Source organism: Corythoichthys intestinalis, chromosome 3, assembly GCF_030265065.1.
Source record: "Corythoichthys intestinalis isolate RoL2023-P3 chromosome 3, ASM3026506v1, whole genome shotgun sequence".
Lineage (NCBI taxonomy): Eukaryota > Metazoa > Chordata > Actinopteri > Syngnathiformes > Syngnathidae > Corythoichthys > Corythoichthys intestinalis.
The window spans coordinates 26,605,791-26,625,814 of record NC_080397.1 but is presented as its reverse complement, the minus strand read 5'-3'; the positions used below and the strand labels follow the sequence as shown (position 1 = coordinate 26,625,814).

Here is a 20,024-nt window from a genome sequence, read left to right as displayed (position 1 = left end):
GAGACATAGAAGAAGGAAAAAAAGACGGAGAGGAAAAACGAAAAAACACGTGCCCCGAAAGGGACACGGAAGATTTTTTTTTTCTGTCGAAGCAAAAATTTTTTTTTTTTTTTTTTTTTTTTTTTTGCATCGACGCAAAAAAATGTTTACATTGAAACAAAAAAAAGTTCATGTCTATGCATGTCACAGCAAAAAAAAATTTTTTTTTAAACACATGATTACGCTCTGACAGAAAAAAATAGGGGCACTGTTATTTATTTATTTATTTTTAACTTCATCTTTTTTTTTTTCATGTCACCTTAGGGGCTCCGTACACGTCACCTTAGGGCAGGGGTGTCCAAACTTTTTGCAAAAGGGGCCATATTTGGTGTGGTAAAAATGTGGAGGGCCGATCTTGGCTGACGTCTCCTATATGGAACAATATATTTAAGCAAATTTTAGCAAGCCGTTCTGTGTGTCACATTTGCTTTATTTTATTTTTTTTTAATTAATCATTTCAACAATCTCGCAACTATCCTTTTTGGCATTCTCTTTCGACTCTCGGGCTCTTGCGAAATACTGCTGCTGTGAAATTAAACTAGCTTCAAGTTGCTTCAATTTCTCGCTGCGTATATTCCCTATAATCTTGTCATACATGTCAGCATGTCTTGTTTGGTAATATCGCCTCACATTGAAGTCTTTAAAAACAGCGACCGTCTCTTTGCAAATGAGGCAGACACAGTTGTTGCGTATTTTACTGAAGAAATAATCCACTTTCCACCTATCCTTGAAGTGTCGGCCGTCGCAGTCAACTTTCTTTTTTTTTAGCTGATTGTCACAATTTTAGGAAATTGGAAGGGTCACACGGGGTAATGTGAGAGTGCTGCTGCCTTATAGTGGGTAAATGAGGAGCAGCATTTAGTGTGTAAGCTACTTCATATGCTGGTAGCAATTCTGCTGACCAATTTATTAAGTCTCTGTGCGGGCCAGACGTTATTGATTTTATGAAAGAGGCTGGGGGCCGGAGGAAATTTGACCATGGACCGTATTTGGCCCCTGGGCCGGACTTTGGACATGTCTGCCTTAGGGGCTCCGTAAACTTTTTTTTTTTTTTTTTTGCATAGATGTAAAAAAAAATTGCTTCGATTTAAAGGTGTTTTTTGATTTTTTTTTTTTTTTTTTTTTTTTGCTTTGACAGAAAAAAAATCCGTTTGCACGGAAGACTCCCCCCCCCCCCTTTTTTTTTTTTTCATGTCACCGTAGGGGCTCCGTACAGTAGAGGGCAGCAGTGAATTTTTTTAAACGACTTTTCATGGCGCGTTCAGGTGACACAGTCGTTACCGGCATTATTAATCCATCTTCTAATTTGGTCTACGTATTGATTTATCGTGCAGTTTACTCGAAAAACTAAATGAAGGGATCAGGATTATAAGGGACCACCGAACTCACGCGCGGATTTCTCGCCCCCATGTTACCGTTTCCTTAAAGAAGTTGCATTCTACGTGGTAAATTGAACGCAACGCGGACTCCTTTCGTCAACGTCCCCCCACCAGCGATTTGATTGACACTACAGCGGTAAAGCGACGTTTTCTAGGCAGAATCTTCAACACATCCCATAAATTAAAAAATAATAGGCAGGTCATGAAGGCGACTACGGGTGTTTTGCTTGTCCTGATGTTGTCCGCTTGCGTGCTCTCAGCGGCCCAAGCGGCCAGGAGCAGAACTAGCAGCCAGAACAGCTTCCGACGGGCGGCCAACGGAGTCTACCAAACGCTGAGCAACGTGTTCGGGGAGGAAAACATCCGAGGACTCTACAAGGTGAACGCGCGGGCCAGACTTTGGTGGGGCAATTATGTCTGTGCGATGCTCGAGTGCCAAATGATTAGATAAAGATTGGGTTGGGGGAGCTGTCTTCAGGATGCCATTTTGAAAATGATAAAGCCCGGTTTTCATTCATAAACGTAACTAGTTTCACAGCCCGTCTTTTAGGCATTGCGGAACCACTGGACCTGCCCGCGAATGTAATATTACAATAGAAGAATGAGCATGTGACGTCACGCTCTCCAGAAGCTAACATTTATGACTAAAAAAAAAAAAAGCTACTTCCGGTGTGTTGAGCTGCAGAAACAAGCAAGCAGAATGAATTACCCTACTTTCTCGTCGTAAAACGCCTAATTGGATAGTTTAAAAGAAACAAAAAAATGTTTAAATGTATGCTAAGAGGCGGTTGGGAATTGATAATTTGATTCGATCAAGAGAGGGTTGCCAGATTTGAAAACCCCCAGTCCAATCACACCGTAAAACCCGACCAATTAAATTAAAACCCAGCCCAAATTACAACCTGCCGTTAAAGATATTTAACCGGGAAAATACAACAGTGGGAAACGCATTGTGGTAGAAATTGTGGAATCATTGCTGTTTCCCAGATAAGCATCATGGGATATGTAGTTTATCTTAGGAAAGGTCAAAACTTCATTTTTATAAACACCAGTTTTGTTAATTTTATTTTTAAAAAGTAATTAGTTACAGTTACAAATTATTTCTCCCAAAAAGTCATCGAGTTAGTAACTCAGTTACCTTATTGTAATTATTTATTCAGCAAAGTTGCCTGGTATAGACCCTACTCACCGACGTCACAGAATGACGTGTCGCTGTATCCGGCCGCCATATTGTCCGTCTCTGTTTAGCCCTATTCTCAATGGTTTCAATTAGTCGTTCAGTTTATAGAGCAATTCATGGAAGCCCAAGTGCTTTCAGACGCTGTAAACTCATTGGATGCATTGCATAAAAGGCGTTATGTGGAAAAGCTTCAGTCTATCCATTCGCCAGATCCATATTTGATGCCTAAATCGATATTTTTCAACCCGCTGTCTTCGCCCTGCTACCCTGATATCTACAATTATCTTTTCCACAGAAACTCGGCCTATTCTCACGAAACTTTGAAAAACATTAAGAGCAGCACTCTAAGCAACATTACCCTGTGTGATTTCTAAAATGGCGACAATCAAAAAAAAAAAAAAAGTTGACTGCGATGGCCGACGCTTCAAGGATAGGTGGATATTGGACTATTTCTTCAATAAAACACGCAACAACAGTGTCTGCCTCATTTGCAAAGAGACAGTCGCTGTTTTCAAAGAGTTCGATGTGACGCGATGATAACAAGACACGACATTACAGGGAAGCTACGCAGCGAGCAATTATAGCAACTTGAAGCTAGTTTAATTTCACAGCAGCAGTATTTCGCAAGAGCCCGAGTGTCGAAAGAGAACGCCACAAAGACGAGACTGTTGAAATTATGAATTAAAAAAAATAACAAAGCAAATGTGACACACAGAAGGGCTTGCTAAAATTTGTTTAAATATATTGTTATATGTAAATCAGCCAAGGTAGCCCCCGCATTTTTACCACACCAAATCTGACCCCCTTTGCAAAATGTTTGGACACACCTGTTTAACTGATGATCCATAGACGAGGCCAGCTTCTTTCTCTTGGTACCAGCTAAATATTATTCAAAATGTAATGGTGGAAGAAATAAGCATCTTGAATTTGAAACTGTATGTTGTCGGCGATTAGCCTCGCAATGATCCTAAATGTGGTTGTCAGCCTAAAACCCTCTAAATATATATTAAATGTATCTTACCAGATATAAAATTACTACTACATAATCCGTGGTAATCGTTTGGAGCCCAGTTTTCTCGTCTAATTGCAGCAGTCCATCTCGCTCTCCTCTCCGGGTCTCTCGGAATACGGTAGAACTTCAAGTCTCTCCATCTATCTTCTCTGTTATTGCAACCAACCACCACACACGCCTTCACCATTTTGATTATTAATGTTAACGAGCAGAAAAACACGCCATAATAGGAGGAATTTACGTAGCGGTAATGCGTCAAAATGACGAGTAGACGGACAATATGGCGCGGAGGCGTGGTTGTGACGTCATGTGAGTAGGGTCTATACCAGACTCACCGCTGTTCCACCAATTGAGTCACCGCTGTTTCAGCGATTGAGTCTGGCGACCGTCCAGCGGATCAAATTCCGTGGGCGGAGCAAGCCACAGCAAACTGACAGCGGAGTGGACCAATCAGCGACGGGCAGACGTGACGTTGTTAAAGCGACAAGTAATTAGCGTGAGCGGAGAATGGAGACGTTTATTCAACATGGCTAGCGCAAGCCATGTTGACTGTTGTCAATGACTTGTGTGATGTGGTTTTGGTAATTTAAAACTGGTTTTACCGCGGATTGGAACATATTCTCAGCTCTAACGTTCGCCATCTGTGTTGTTGTAAAGACGACTTTCGGCGCGCAAGAGTGACGTTACTCGCTAAAAACACGTCACGTAAATAAACAAATCTGATTGGACGGTTGATTTTGTGCTTGCCCGAGAAGCCGTTAATGGGCTGGGTCCCAGACTATTTCTCACAGTGTTTGAAAAATACAGGGAGGATAGTCTGGCGGTGCCAGGCAATCAGCTAAGTAATTGACGTTACTTTACATGTTCTAAACGTTATTACATTGTACATTCAATGACATCTTTCACATAAAAGATGTTTATATTAATTGATTAATTTAACTGTTTTGTTTTGTTTTTTTCCATTAAAACGTGGTCACACTTTTGACTTTAATTTTAATTTCACCTATATAACAGTATAACGGGATACAAACTTTAACCTTCAAGTGCTATGAGAAAAAAAGCCTTTGTTTTTCCTGTTGTACTGAACCCGCACCGAACCGTAAGCACATACTGAACCGTGACTTGTGTGCATCATCGCACTGCTAGTTTAGATATATTTCTTTCAATATGCAGGTGAGGCTCTAAATTGCCTGCCTCCCTCGTCTTTGTTCTAGTTGTTGTGATTTAAAAAAAAAAAAAAAAAAACAAGGTTCATGAATACGAAATTCAAGAAAAGTTTAGGGCAAGTGACTATTTTTGGTAATTAAAAAAAATATATTGTACTGTAGCATCTACAAGGACAACGCCAACTTGGTGATGTAATGCTCACTCAGCAGGAAAGACACAGTACATTATTTTCAATTAATCATACCCACCTGGACGCCAGGAATTGTATGTAAAAAAAAAAAAAAAAAAATTGTTGCCCAAGAGATTAATTTTACGCTAGCCACGCTAAATGCTAACGAGAACCCGAATGCTATGCTAACGCTCCGAGGCACCTAGCCAATCACCATCGCATTTGCAACGGCGTCACCACTCCGTTCCCTCCTCCCACCTACCGCTCTGCACTCTCCAGGGCAGGCAGGCACGCGGATGTGTAACTTGCACTTCATTGAACCAAACTGTAATAATAACGCACCCTTTCACATCCTGAGTAACAGTGTTGCAACGGTGGTAAAAGTAATTATTTACACTACTGCAAAAAATAACGCCTCTTGAAAAGCCGTTATACTGTAACTTTGAATATTTTCCAGAGCCGATTCCAAAGTCCATTCTGGAGAAAGTATTTTTACTGAGATTGGTGTCAAATGTGGACGCAGATCTACCTGTCATGATGAAACGTTTCATAACACCAGAACATGCGCCTTTTTGTTATGTACTCCCTTTTGATTAAGTACTGTTGGCATTGACTCTTGACCTCGTACCCACAACGCTGTACGTTTTTTTTTTTTTTTTCTTCTTCTTCTTTTCTGGAGGCTTTGATGAAAACTGAGTCGACGAATACTGAGAGTCTCAGGGATGCGGTCAAAAAAATAAGCAAAAGCTTTAATGTATGTGGCACACACGTTTCTGAATCTGACTGACAATATATTTTGTTTTACAATCTAGTGGGCGTTTACTTTAATCATTCAAACCATTGGTCAACTAACAGTTCTGGTGGTTGTCTGTGGCTTAACCTTATTTGATTATCAAAGACTTGAGTGGACTAAAGGGGATCATGTTACACCTTTGTGTTAAACAAAGGATTGCGATAACTGGGCTTTCTTCTATGACACCATCATAGAATTCTATTTTAAGCTAGTTTGGGTAAATGTCCTTCATTACCGTAATGCATAGCTTTCATGAGAATCACCTAGCTGCTGGCAAAGAGATTCTGTGTGAGGTCCCAAAATTGTTGTGAATGGTCTGTGATATGTTAACAGTGTAAACTTCCTTCCATACAAATATTGGTGGAACTTCCTCATACCAAAAATAATGCTCAATGTCTTTTGTTCCAATTCAGCATAGTAAGACTGCTTTGTTAGCGTTCTTGACACGGATGCAATTGGTCTCCACAATAGGGTGACATGTTGTTACAAGTCAGCTACGTTGGATATGAAGGGTTGGAAAAAGTGCTGTGCTGTGAATGATGAGGCCCATTCCCCAAAATATTAAAATGTCCGCCAATGGACCAGGATATAGTCTTGTGCTTAATAAAATTAAATGAGCAAGGATGAAAAAAGCCACAATTTTCATATAATTTTCCCAGAATATATATCCAAAGTACCTCCGCGACCCTCGTGAGGACAAAGCGGCATGGAAAATGAATGAATGAATGAATATATCCAAAGTGTTTTGAACATTGAAACCTTGCCATTATTTTCTGAAGTGATCAGTTCAGATGACCACAAATTGTTTGAGTTTGATATTAACTTTTCCATGCAAATTGTGTTCCATTCCAGTTTTTCTCCAAAGCTACAGAACGCTTCGTTAATGGCGTGGACTCCTTCCTCGACACGGTCTGGAAGATTTGGGCTGATCTCCTTGATGTAATGGGCATTGACTGTAAGTCTAAGACTCTTATTATTAGGTCTGGGTTATAAATGGATTTTTATGAATTCATTCCAAGTATTCGTTGCCAAATATTACTTTGTATTTTTGGGGCTGACAGCACAAATAGGGGAGAGAAAAACATATTTAAGACAAGACGTTTTACAGTTTATTTACATTAGTTTTGTTATGTTACAATATGGATCCAAACACAGACTTTGAAATTAGAAGTATTTATTACAAAAACGAGAACAAAGGGAGCACGCCAAAGTAACGCGAGTAAGAAAATACAACTGAGAGAGTACGCTAAGTAACGCGGGTAAGAAAATACAACTGAGAGAGCACGCTAGAAAACGCGGGTCAGAAAATACAACTGAGAGAGCACGCTAGAAAACGCGAGTAAGAAAATACAACTGAGAGAGCACGCCAAAATGGCGTGAATATAACAGTACAAAATTTCAATTACAAAATCCCAATAAAACACAAAAGTAAATGAGATCAAACCAGAACACGATCGAAGAATGTCGGGAAGCACCAAGGGTGACGATGAGCACACAGCGGTAAGCAAAGCAGGTAACAAGCAAATGCAATAGTCCGACACTCGCAGACGGTGACAGGAGTCCTTAAATAATGAGCGCTCCAAATGTGCCACAGGTGTGCAGCACAGCCCCGCCCATCCAGCTGCATAATGTGCTGGAAAGGAAAGAAAAGAACTGAGAAGGCACATAAACATGACAGAACCCCCCCCTCAACGGACGCCCCCTGGCGGACCACCTGGTTTCAACGGATGGAGGGAGTGGAAATCCCGCAGAAGTGACGGGTCGAGAATCCAGGAGCGGGGTACCCAGGAACGTTCCTCAGGGCCGTAACCTTCCCAGTCGACCAGGTACTGCACCCCCCTACCCCTCCTCCTGGAATCGAGAATGACACGCACCGTGTACACTGGTCCACCGTCGACTATGCGAGGAGCAGGAGGAGGCACTGGCGGAGGGTTCAGAGGACAGGTGGAGACAGGCTTGAGCAGCGAGACGTGGAAAACGGGGTGAATCTTCATCGAGCTGGGAAGCTTCAGCCTGACTGCGACAGGGTTCACCACAGAGTCCACCGCGAAAGGGCCCACGAATCTAGGGCCTAGCTTCTTAGAAGTCCCAGCAAGGCGTAAATCCCGCGCCGACAGCCAGACCATCTGGCCCGGACGATAAGCTGGAGCGGGTCTCCTATGGCGATCAGCAATCAGACGGTTGCGGGCTGCCGTGCGGACAAGTGCCGCCCTAGTGTCTCTCCAGACCCTATGGGCTCTCCGCAGGTGCACCTGGACAGATGGCACAACGACCTCGGCCTCCTGAGAAGGGAATAGCGGCGGCTGGAACCCATATGCGGTCATGAAAGGTGACCTCCCGGTGGCTGAGCAAACGAGGGTGTTGTGAGCGTACTCCACCCAAGGGAGGTGTGAAGACCAGGAAGCTGGGTGCAGGTGACAGACACAACGGAGGGCGGCCTCCAGCTCCTGGTTGACCCGTTCCGTCTGCCCGTTGGACTGAGGGTGGTAACCAGAAGACAAACTCGACGTGGCCCCCAAGGCCTTGCAGAACGCTGCCCAAACCCGGGAGACAAACTGGGGGCCCCTGTCGGAGACGAGGTCACACGGGATGCCATGAGTCCGAAACACGTGCGTTACCAGCAAGTCAGCGGTTTCCAGAGCCGAAGGCAACTTTGGGAGAGCGACGAAGTGTACCATCTTGGAGAATCTGTCCACCACTGTCAAGATGACGGAATGACCCCTGGAGCGTGGAAGGCCAGTGATGAAGTCAAGTGCAACATGGGACCAAGGGCGAGATGGAACAGGCAAGGGACGCAAGAGTCCTGCTGGAGCACGGTGGACTGCCTTGCCCCGAGCGCAGACGGAGCAAGCAGAAACATAGTCCATGACGTCCTTTCGCATACCTGGCCACCAAAATTTTTGGGAAAGTAGGAAGAATGTGCGGGACACACCCGGGTGGCAGGCGAACTTTGAAGCGTGACTCCACTTCAGCACTGCTGCACGCTGAGCAACCGGAACAAATAGCCTGCCAGCAGGACAGCCCCCAGGCACCTTAACGCCTTGCAGGGCCTCTTCCACAAGCCGTTCGACCTCCCAGCGTAGCGCGCCGACTATCAGGTTTCCAGGAACAACAGGCTCCTCCGAAGGCTCCTCCCCCGCTGGCTCATGAAGCCTTGAAAGTGCATCGGGCTTCCCGTTTCTTGAACCTGGACGGTAAGTGATCACGTAGTTGAATCGCGTCAGGAGTAATGCCCAACGGGCCTGGCGTGAGTTGAGACGCTTGGCGGCCCGAAGGTATTGCAGGTTCTTGTGGTCGGTAAGTATTTGGAACGGTACCTCTGTGCCCTCCAACCAGTGCCTCCATTCCTGCAAAGCCTGGACTATAGCGAGCAGCTCCCTGTTGCCCACATCGTAATTCGCCTCGGCAGGGGTGAGGCGGCGGGAGTAGAAGGCACAGGGGTGCAGTTTCTGGTCGACTGAAGACCTCTGGGACAGGATTGCCCCCACTCCGGAACTCGACGCGTCAACCTCGACCACAAAAGGAAGATCTGGGTCAGCATGGACAAGGACGGGAGAGCTTGTGAATGACCGTTTAAGACTTACGAATGCGGCCTCTGCCACTGGAGACCACACAAAGGGGCGTCTGTTAGAGGTCAGCCTGGTTAGGGGCTCAGCCCTCATACTATAATTTTGGATAAAACGCCTATAAAAATTGGCAAACCCAAGGAATCTTTGTAATTGCTTACGTGAAGTGGGAGTCGGCCATTCTGCTACTGCCTTAATTTTAGCTGGGTCAGGTCGTAGCTGCCCTTTTTCCACAATAAAACCAAGAAATTGGATTGACTCTTGGTGGAACTCACACTTTTCAGCTTTGACAAACAGTTTATTTTCTAGTAGTCTTTGCAGAACCATGCGGACATGTTGGTGATGTTCCTGCAGGCTTCTAGAAAATATCAGAATGTCATCTAAATAAACAAAACAGAACACATTTAGCATGTCACGCAATATATCATTTATGAGGCTCTGAAAAACAGCAGGTGCGTTAGTTAGGCCGAAAGGCATGACCAGGTACTCGAAATGCCCGAGCGGGGTTTTGAAAGCGGTTTTCCACTCGTCTCCTTCACGAATCCTGACTAAGTGGTAAGCGCTGCGCAAATCTAATTTGGTGAATACTGTGGCTGATTTTAACGGAGCAAAAGCCGAATCCAACAACGGCAGCGGATATTTATTTTTGATAGTGATCTCGTTGAGACCCCGATAGTCGATACACGGCCTAAGACCCCCATCTTTTTTGCCGACGAAGAAAAACCCCGCCCCCAAAGGAGAAGATGACGGGCGAATAAGGCCAGCAGCCAAGGAAGAGGAGATGTATTCCCTCATTGCCTCTTGTTCCGGTTTAGAGACCTGGTATAATCTAGAGCTAGGCAACGCGGCATTAGGCAATAATTCAATTGCACAGTCGTACGGACGGTGCGGTGGCAGGGTCTTGGCACGCTCTTCGCTAAAAACGTGCTGGAGGTCATGATATTCGGCCGGAACATTCTCCAAATTGACCGGCTCGATGGCCGTCTGCGTTTGACCAGGAAGTAAACATGCAGAACGTAAGCAGTGCGCATAACAAAATGTGCTCCACGTCACTACTTGTGTCTTGGCCCAATCAATATTAGGGTTATGTACTTTTAACCAGGGGAGCCCAAGTACAACTGGAGCCGATTTGCACGGCATCACTAAAAAACTACGGATCTCAAAATGATTACCGGAAAGCTTTGTTTTGAGCGGAGGCGTAATAAATCTCACGTCCGCCAGGGGTCGCCCATCGAGATCTAAAACCTTTTTAGGCCGAGCTAGTTTTATCAACGGACATTTAAGAGCGTCAACAACACTTCGGTCTATAAAGCAGTCATCCGCCCCCGAATCAACTAAAGCAGTAAACCTAAAATTAATCCCACTATATGACACCTCTCCCGGCAGTTGCAGTCTCAAATCACCTCGAGGGTGTATTGGTTCATTTAATTTGTCGCGAGGCAACTCCTTCGATGGACTGCGGTCATGCCCGAATCTCGTTCCCCCTCGGGTGAGGGGAGCCCCAGCGGCCGAAGATCCGAGGCGACCTGAAGGGATCGCGTCACAGGCGGCGACATGGTGCCCCGGCAAGCCGCAGTACAGACACAAGCCCGTTGTCATCCGTCTCCGTCTCTCCGCTGCAGAAAGACGACCGCCACCGAGTCGCATAGGCTCCACTCCTGTCGAGCCTGGACCCCGCGTCGGCGTGGAGACAGATGACCGCTCGACGAAGCCATCTGCACGGTCCGCTGTCGGGCCGCCCCGCGGCGAAGGCCAACGACGTCCCCGAGTCTCCATGGCTCGTTCCCTCTCGCGCTCCTTCAGACGATTGTCCAAAAGCACGGACAGAGAAATCAGGTCCTCCAGACCCGATGAATCATCCCGGGCCGCCAACTCATCTTTGACAGCAGGCGACAGCCCCCGCCGAAAAATACCACACAGAGCCGCTTCGCCATAACCGCACTCCGCGGCCAAAATGCGGAACTGAATGGAGTAGTCCGCCACAGACAGATCGCCTTGAAAAAAATCCAACAGGCGGCTGCCTGCCTCCTTGCCTTTAACCGGATGGTCAAAAACCCTCATAAACTCAGTCTTAAAAGTCTCGTATGACTGACGGATCGTGGGTGTAGAGTTGCTTACCGCCATGGCCCACGTAGCAGCTTTACCGGCGAGGAGACTCATGGCATATGCTACACGGGAGCTATCACTCGCAAATGTGTATGGCTGTTGGTCAAAAACAAGGGAGCACTGGTGCAAAAATTGTCGGCAAGCACCGGGTTCTCCCTCATATCGATGGGGGTGTGGCAACACCGGCTCCCGAAAGGACGCAGGCGGGCACATCGAAGAGGGAGGGAGCTGATCGGGCGCCACCGCAGCGTCAACTACGCCACAAGACTGTGAAGGTGACGTCATCTTTTCTACACGTGTAATTAGCGAGCCGATCGCGTTTGCTAGCTCACGCAGTGACTGTTCGTGCTGGCTGATCACGTGACCGTGACAGGCGATTACACGGCGAGTACTTTCAGAATCTGTGGGATCCATGGTCGGACTATTCTGTTATGTTACAATATGGATCCAAACACAGACTTTGAAATTAGAAGTATTTATTACAAAAACGAGAACAAAGGGAGCACGCCAAAGTAACGCGAGTAAGAAAATACAACTGAGAGAGTACGCTAAGTAACGCGGGTAAGAAAATACAACTGAGAGAGCACGCTAGAAAACGCGGGTCAGAAAATACAACTGAGAGAGCACGCTAGAAAACGCGAGTAAGAAAATACAACTGAGAGAGCACGCCAAAATGGCGTGAATATAACAGTACAAAATTTCAATTACAAAATCCCAATAAAACACAAAAGTAAATGAGATCAAACCAGAACACGATCGAAGAATGTCGGGAAGCACCAAGGGTGACGATGAGCACACAGCGGTAAGCAAAGCAGGTAACAAGCAAATGCAATAGTCCGACACTCGCAGACGGTGACAGGAGTCCTTAAATAATGAGCGCTCCAAATGTGCCACAGGTGTGCAGCACAGCCCCGCCCATCCAGCTGCATAATGTGCTGGAAAGGAAAGAAAAGAACTGAGAAGGCACATAAACATGACAAGTTTTCATTTAACAATATTTTAAGAATGTGTATTTAACATTCCCTCTTTAATTCTCACCCTGCTGCTGTGACTTAAAATGAGTTTGTTACAATTACACGTCCAAACCATATGAACTTGTTCATTTACTGCCAACCCTTCCACTGCAAATGGATTGGCCATCTAGCGCTGTCAATGGCAGCCAATGAGTTAACAAGGAAGTAATCCAAAAATGCCAATGGCAGCCAATGAGTTAACAAGGACGTAATCCAAAAATGCCCAAAAACCAATCGGAAGTTACTCCAAATTAGCTCCATCAGGAAGAAGCCCGGAAACGCCTGAAAAATCAACAGGAAATGATCCAAAATTTACAGGAAGTGGCCATTAAGTATCATAAAATTACAAAGAAATGAAGCTAAATTAACTCATTTCCTGCCATTAACAATAATAGATGTCCAATTCACTTACTGGAAGAAGTGGCTGTGAATGCTCATTGTTCAGTGCCATTGACACCGTTAGACATCCAATCTATTTTGACTGGGAGAGGCGAATGAACATTAAAGTTAACTTATTTGGCCAAAATTAACTCGGCCCACATGAGATTTAATGGCCCTAAATGTGGCCCGTGAACGAAAATGAGTTTGACACCCCAGGCCTAAGTAGTAGTGTAGAACTTACTAGGGATGTTCCAGATCCGATCACATGATCAGAAATCGGGCCATTTTTTCAGAAATACAATGGCATTGCAAAATGAAACAAAAACATAGATGTTCTATACTCCGCAACACTCCTGGAAAAAGCAGAAGAGGAAGTACTGTACACGGCTCCAATAGGAGAACGTTATGGAAGCTAACGCGGGAACTTAATGGGGAGCTGCTAGAGTGGTAACGTCTGCTGTGTGGAAATATTTTACTATCGAACAGGGACTGCAACAGCGACCTGCAATGTGTATGAATTGGGCATTTCGCGTGGTGAAAAGGATAGAAATTTGTTTAGGGCAATGTGTGTGTATAGGCAATAGGGCAACAAAAATATTTTTTTCGGTATCGGCAGACTCTCAAAATCAGGTGATTCAGACTCGTGTGCAAAAATATGCGATTGGGACATCCCTAGAAGTTACCTTCGTAGTAAATAGAAATCTAGTTTCTAACGTAAAGTCGACGCCTCCCATGCGCAGCATCCAACCTCAGCCACTACTTCAGCCCGGCGTCCCTGAGCGGCAACCCGGCACGCGCCCTGCCCCTGGTGGCCGGCGTCCTGGCGGCCCTGTGGGTTCTCTCAGTGTTCCTGGGCGGCATCTTCTACGTGCTGCACGCCGTCTTCGGCCGCTTCTTCTGGCTTGCGCGCGTGCTCCTGCTGGCCCTAGCCTGCCTGTACGTGCTGCAGAAGTTCGAAGGCGACCCTGAGCGGGCCGTGCTGCCGCTGTGCGTCATCATGGCGCTGTATTTCATGACCGGCCCGGTGGGCGTGTACTGGCGGCGTGGCTCCGGCTCGCTGGAGGAGAAGATAGACCACCTGGACACTCAGATCCGCCTGCTCAACATCCGGCTGAGTCGGGTGATTGACGGCCTGGAGTGTGTGGACGAGTAGTAAAAGAAGAAGTGGCGACGCTCCTTCAATCAGTGTTCAAACATCTGAGAATTTTATCCGCTTGAATCTGTCGGCTTGAGTCTGTCGTCCTCAAGAAATTTAAGGTGGGTTTTTTTTTGCATGACACTCACTACAGTGGTACTTCAAAAGTTTATCCCAAATATTTGACTATACATTCTTCATGATTTAAGCGCAAGTGAAAGACTTACTTGCAAGACTTACTTATATTCCAAAAAGTAGGGTAGTTTTCTTTTTATGTTGTGGAATTTACACAAAACACAAAAAAGTAGTGTTGCACCGATACCTTATCGGTACCAATACGGCACTAAGAAATAACATGCTGATGCCGTGCAACATGTACTTTTCTAGATCTAAAAGATGACTGCCACCTACGTACGCTGCCGTAAAAAAGGAGCGCTTGTCACCCAATCTCAAGATGATGATAGACGTCCAATCGTGTGGCGTCCAGTCATCCTTCTGCTATCAAGAGTTTATCACTAGTAGACGCCTAATCCTTTTGAATCAGTTTTCGTTCATTTGCTGCCAACCCGCTAACTTAAAATGGCTTGGACATCTAGCGCCATCAATGGCACCCACTGAGTAAGAAGCAGATGCTTTGACATTGATAAAATAATCTTTTGAGGGGAAAAAAAGCTAGTTATGATTTGATTTTTATGTCAATGCAGTGACTTTGATGGGAGCGTCACCCCTACCAACATGGCCGCACTGAGGCCATTTTAAGCCGGAGGGTGGCGGCAAATGAACGTCTATTAATGTCAACGGCAGCCAGTGGGTTAAAGCCGTGTCTGACCAACCAATGATAGCAATGACTTCACATCCAAGTGAGTATGTAGTAATGTAGTATTTATTACCTCCCCAATTTCAACAAACATGCACTAAGTACAGTATCGGCATCGGTGCTGGAATCACTTATCAGGAGCCAATAGTATCGGTGCAACATTACATAGAATTACTCTTTTTATGCTTGCTTGAAAATGTGACATTTTCTGGTAGAATTCAACCCCGCAAATTCCAACTTGGAGGTACCACTGTATGTTATTTCACAAAAAAAGGTCATTTTTTTTAACTGTTGAAAAACATGAACTCATTAGATGTCATTGACATCCACTCCTAGACAAATGAATCAATGGCAGCCAATAATTTAAAAGTGTGTGTATAACATGGCAGCCAATATCTTCATTTGATTTAATTTCTGTAAAAAAAAAGTTTTTCTTATTCTCTAAATAAGCAAAATTATTTGGACATACCATCTTACAGGAAGTTTAAAATTCCCCTTCCTCCAAATAGCTGTTAGTAATACTTTATTAGTCCACACAGTGTGTATGCATATTTGATATTTACATGACTGTATTTGTACAGGAATGTCTCCCATCGTGGATGCACAATATTATTCTCAGGGACTAATTGGACAAAACATTAAGTACACTGAACAAAAATGTAAACAAGACACTTTTTGTTTTGTTTTTTTGCTCCCATTTTTTATGAGATGAACTCCAAGATGTAAAATATTTTCTACATACACAAAATAAAGCCTTTCTCTTAAATATTGTTCATCCATCCCACCTCACAGGTGTGCCATATCAAGATGCTTATTTTGTGTATGTGGATTTTTTAAAACTCTTTCAGTGCCACTGACAATGATGGACATCCAATTATTTTGCTATTTTCATCATTCTGCTGTAAATTGAGTTCATCACAAATAGACGTCCAATCCGTTTCAACGAAGAGGACTGGGAAGTTCATTCGCTGCTGGCCCTCCACGTTCAAATGGATTGGACATCCATTGCTGTTAATGACATGTCTTCGTTCCTCTAGCCTGGGGTCGGCAATCTTTAACACCCCGGACAAATTTCCTCCGAAAAAACAACATTACGAGCTACTACTTTTTGACATCTGAAATGGTGTGTACATATTTGACTTGAAAGCTGAGTTTAACCTTTTAGTAAGCGGAATAAATGCTCACTTTTTACACTTACCTATATTCGCAGAACACTCATGCAAGTTCATGAATTCACAAACTATATAAAGTAAGCGATGACACTCAGAATGTGAATGGCGTGGGGATATCAGTGTTGTTTTGGCGACTTTTAATTTTCGTCTTTGTCTTTTGGCCGAAAATACTTATCAGTCCTAATCATATTTTAGTAATTTCAAAATGTGTCTAGTTTTTGTCAACGAAATCTCAAATTTCATCTAGTTTTAGTCAACGATTACTCAAAATGTTCTGTAAAAAAAAGTTTGAGTCAAAAAATTTATTAAATGGTTTCCAACAATTTTGAATGAACATTTACAGGCAAACAAATATTGTAGCATCTACAAGGACAACACCAACTTAATACACTCAGCAGGAAAACAGTTCATTATTTTCAATTAATTAAACCCACCTGGACTTCATGAACTGTATGTTTAAAAAAAAAAAAAACTGTCCGAGAGTTTAAGACGACGCTCGCCACGCTAAATGCTGAAGCAAACAAGTGTGATGATCACTCCGTACAGACCATTAAAGGCTAAAGCAACATTGCATCTTGTCTCTTGCCAAGTTGGAAACAAATATTACCATGTGTTTATAAACAAGCAAGATGGAGCGCAGCCTAGCTTGAAGCATATCTTATCACCGTTGATGATAGGGTGGGGGGTGGCGCAGCACATTTCACATGTATGTGAACACACAACCCAAACACTTACAGTGCAGGATGGCATATTACACATGCATTAAGTAAATGTTACGCATTGTGAACATATGATAGAAACTATGTCAATTTTCGTCTCGTCTCGTTAGACGAAAACTGGCATTTGTCTCGTTATTTTTTAGCTCTTCATCGTCATGAAAAAATTGGTCAATCGACGAAATATTTTCGTGATCATTTTTGTTGACAAAAACCAAAATGGTGGTTACACATTCAGAGTTTACATACCGGTAGTTAGTGAATTCATGACCTGCATGAGTGAACTATGTAAAGTCACGGTTGCTACTTGGAAGATGTACTCACAAGTTTTTGCACCTGTGAATGGCGCAACAACAGCTAGTTTGTGAAGTTGCTGCAAACAATCTGCCATGTTGTATATAATAATGCCACAACAGGCCAAAGAAACACCACTAAAAGTGATTAAGTAAAAAAATGCATGTATCGAATGTTTTTTAAATTGTCAAAATTAATCCCTTTACCTCCCGTGTTGGCTAAACATTAGCATAACATTAGCGTGAAGGATCGTACATTGTAATAGTAACCACAGGATTTTTTTATTTTTTTTTTCACAAATTACTGCACTTCAGTCAAGATTACATCCTTTTAATTTACCAGTGTGATATGAAATGTTTAAGAACATAACTGTATATGGTTTTATTCCGGCACTGAAGGCAGATTTTCCTATTCCCTTTTTTTCCCCCGTCTTTTAAAGTGTCATTTTATGAATTGTGTAGCAGCAGCAGCGTCAAATGCCCTTTGTGTGTGTGTGGGCGGGGTTAATAAAAAATATATGTATGTATATATATTTTAATGATTATAATTGCATAATGGACTGCATCGAATCCCCTGGAGCAGCCCCTGGGTTTAAATTGCCCGGTTTTAGTTGTATATGTGAAAGTAAGCTTCATTTAGTTGCTGGTGACTTATTGATGTTTTACTACTAACAGCATGTGTTTTCATGATAAAGAATTTGATGCCTGAATTTACATTGAGCTCTTCAGGTAATCATGATGGATTGGCTGCGAGTGCCGTCAATGGCAGCCAAAGAGTTAACAAACTGTACGTAAAGCGTTGGAGGAATACAAAAGTACATAAAAATAGTATTGATTTGAAAATACTAAATATAGAGAATGATATTGGAAACTGCAGCTTAAAACTATGTTTAAAATTAATAATAAAAATGATATTTTTTTAATGTTTCATTTTTAATTTTCTACATTTTTTTTTTCAAAAATTAAAACAATTCTTAGATTTTATATTATTATTACTTTCATGTACTTACTAATTTTCCCAATACCTATTTCTTACATGTAAATTCAGGCATTAAGGAGGTAAAAGTCCATTTCAAAAAAATTTTTTAAATGACTGTATAATAAAAATTCAAGCAATGTTACACTGGAAAAGAGTCAAGTTTACAATAAAAGGTCCAATGCATTTCTGGGATTTTACATTGAAGGAAATATGAAAATGCACTGGAAATTTTTCAATAATGTTGAAATCCTTTTTCCTGATTGAGAAACGTCTTACATTGCATTTAATGAATCATTTGACTACCTTCGCTTTTTCCTGTTTTCCATACACAGCCTTTTTTCTCATTTGTGCCAACTTGAATCCATTTCATTTTTTTAACTCAAACTTTATCCTCATTTTTTATATTGTGCGTAGAATAGGTCACTTGGAAAGTTTAAAACTGTGATTCTGTGTTTATGTGTTTGTGAGATTAAATGCAGACATGCTGATGGGTAGTAATTGGATCTTCTGTTTTTGTCGGGGTGCATGTTCAATTGCAAAGGAATTCCATGTTTAATTCATTTGCGATGATAGACGTCCATTCCATTTATATGCAATCAGAATTGTGTCTAAGAGTTCAACCAAAACTTCAGAAGATTCCATGTGTATAGAATGTACAGTAATGGCGAACGTTTCAAAGCAGCAGGTCCGTTGTAGGTACACAAACTGTTAATGCGTATCAAACTATCCAAGATATATGATTGGCTGAAGAGTTATAATTTGCTCTTGTAAAATGTGTCGTGAATGTATCTGACGACCTGAAACCATCTTGTACATGATTCATTTTTTTAACTTGATTTTGAAAAATTAAAAATGAAGGCAGCAGCTATTTAAGTAATCGATTAACCTACCGATTAATTATTTTGAATAATCGAGTCATTGGATAACAAACATTTAATGTGTTAGAATAATTCAAGCTCAAATCAATTAATTCAAATCAAGTTCATTTTTTCCCTAAAGCTGTAACACAATTACATGTACAACTATGAGCAAATTGACACACATTTCAACAATAAAACACCTAACATAAAAGAATTGGAGTTTAAATGTCTAATTAGTCAAATTATTAAGTATATTTCGTATATTGGATTAAGCCATTAAGCGTCCATATGAAATGTCCACTAGCTTGAATGCGAACTTTTTTTATTGCAATTCTCTTAACAAATCTTTCAAACATATATTTACACAAAAAACTGCTAAATATACCTCAAAACTAAATTACGAATGCACAACCACATGAGCGCAAACAAAAACTTGCAGCTTTATGTTGGCCTTAACAGAGAGCAGCTGGATTCCGCCATGTTTCATACGAGTTATGTCATATTTACTGTTGCTACCAGTAGTCTATACTCCCAAATCACTAAAACTAAATCCCTTGACATACGAAAGGTTTTGACACATTTTTGGTTCATATTACCAAAAAATATTCAAAACACAAAAGATGCTATGTACTGAAAAAGATATACATTGCCCTCCATAATTATTGGCACCCCTGGTTAAGATGTGTTTTTTTTTTAGCCTGGTACTCCAGACTCACCGCTGTTCCAGCTACTGAGTCTGGCCACCATTAAGCGGATAAAATTTCCAGGGCGGAGCAAGCCACAGCAAACAGACACCAGAGTGGACCAATCAGCGACGGGCGGGACGAGGGACTTGCGCGCGGAAGTAAACATACGAGGAGAGCGGCGTTTATTCAACATGGCTTGCGCGAGACAGACTGTTGTCAGTGACTTGTGTCGATGTGTTTTTGGTAATTTAAAACTGATTTTACCGTGAATTGGAACATATTCTCGGCTCTCCTGTTCGCCATCTGTGTTGTTGTGGAGACGACTTCCGACGCGGAAGAATGTAGTTGCTCGTTAAGAACACGTCACGCAAATAAACGAATCTAATTTGTCAATTGATTGTGTACTTGCTCGAGAGGCCGTTAATGGGCTGGGTCCCAGACTATACTCTCAGTGTTTGAAAAACACAGGGAGAACAGTCTGGCCGTGCCAGGCAAGTGTTTTTTAGCTTCTAATATTTTTTTTTATTCAAATAATATGGGACCTTAATGGAAAAAAAAAAG

At 42.8% G+C, this 20,024-nt stretch overlaps 1 protein-coding gene across 2 annotated transcripts; it reads left to right on the top strand.

Moving 5' to 3' along the window:
- Positions 1–1,308: 1,308 nt before the first annotated feature.
- Positions 1,309–18,449, top strand: bri3bp (bri3 binding protein). Of its 2 annotated transcripts, XR_009062700.1 has the most exons (4): positions 1,309–1,797; positions 6,592–6,694; positions 13,546–14,062; positions 14,328–18,449. XR_009062700.1 is itself a non-coding variant. In XM_057831370.1 (3 exons), the coding sequence occupies exons 1-3, from the start codon at positions 1,621–1,623 to the stop codon at positions 13,956–13,958; spliced, it is 693 nt and encodes a 230-aa protein (XP_057687353.1). In that variant the 5' UTR covers positions 1,309–1,620; the 3' UTR covers positions 13,959–18,449. The 2 variants fall into 2 exon arrangements, 1 of the variants encoding a protein (XP_057687353.1); XM_057831370.1 differs by having other exon boundaries at positions 13,546–18,449.
- The last annotated feature ends 1,575 nt before the right edge of the window (positions 18,450–20,024 follow it).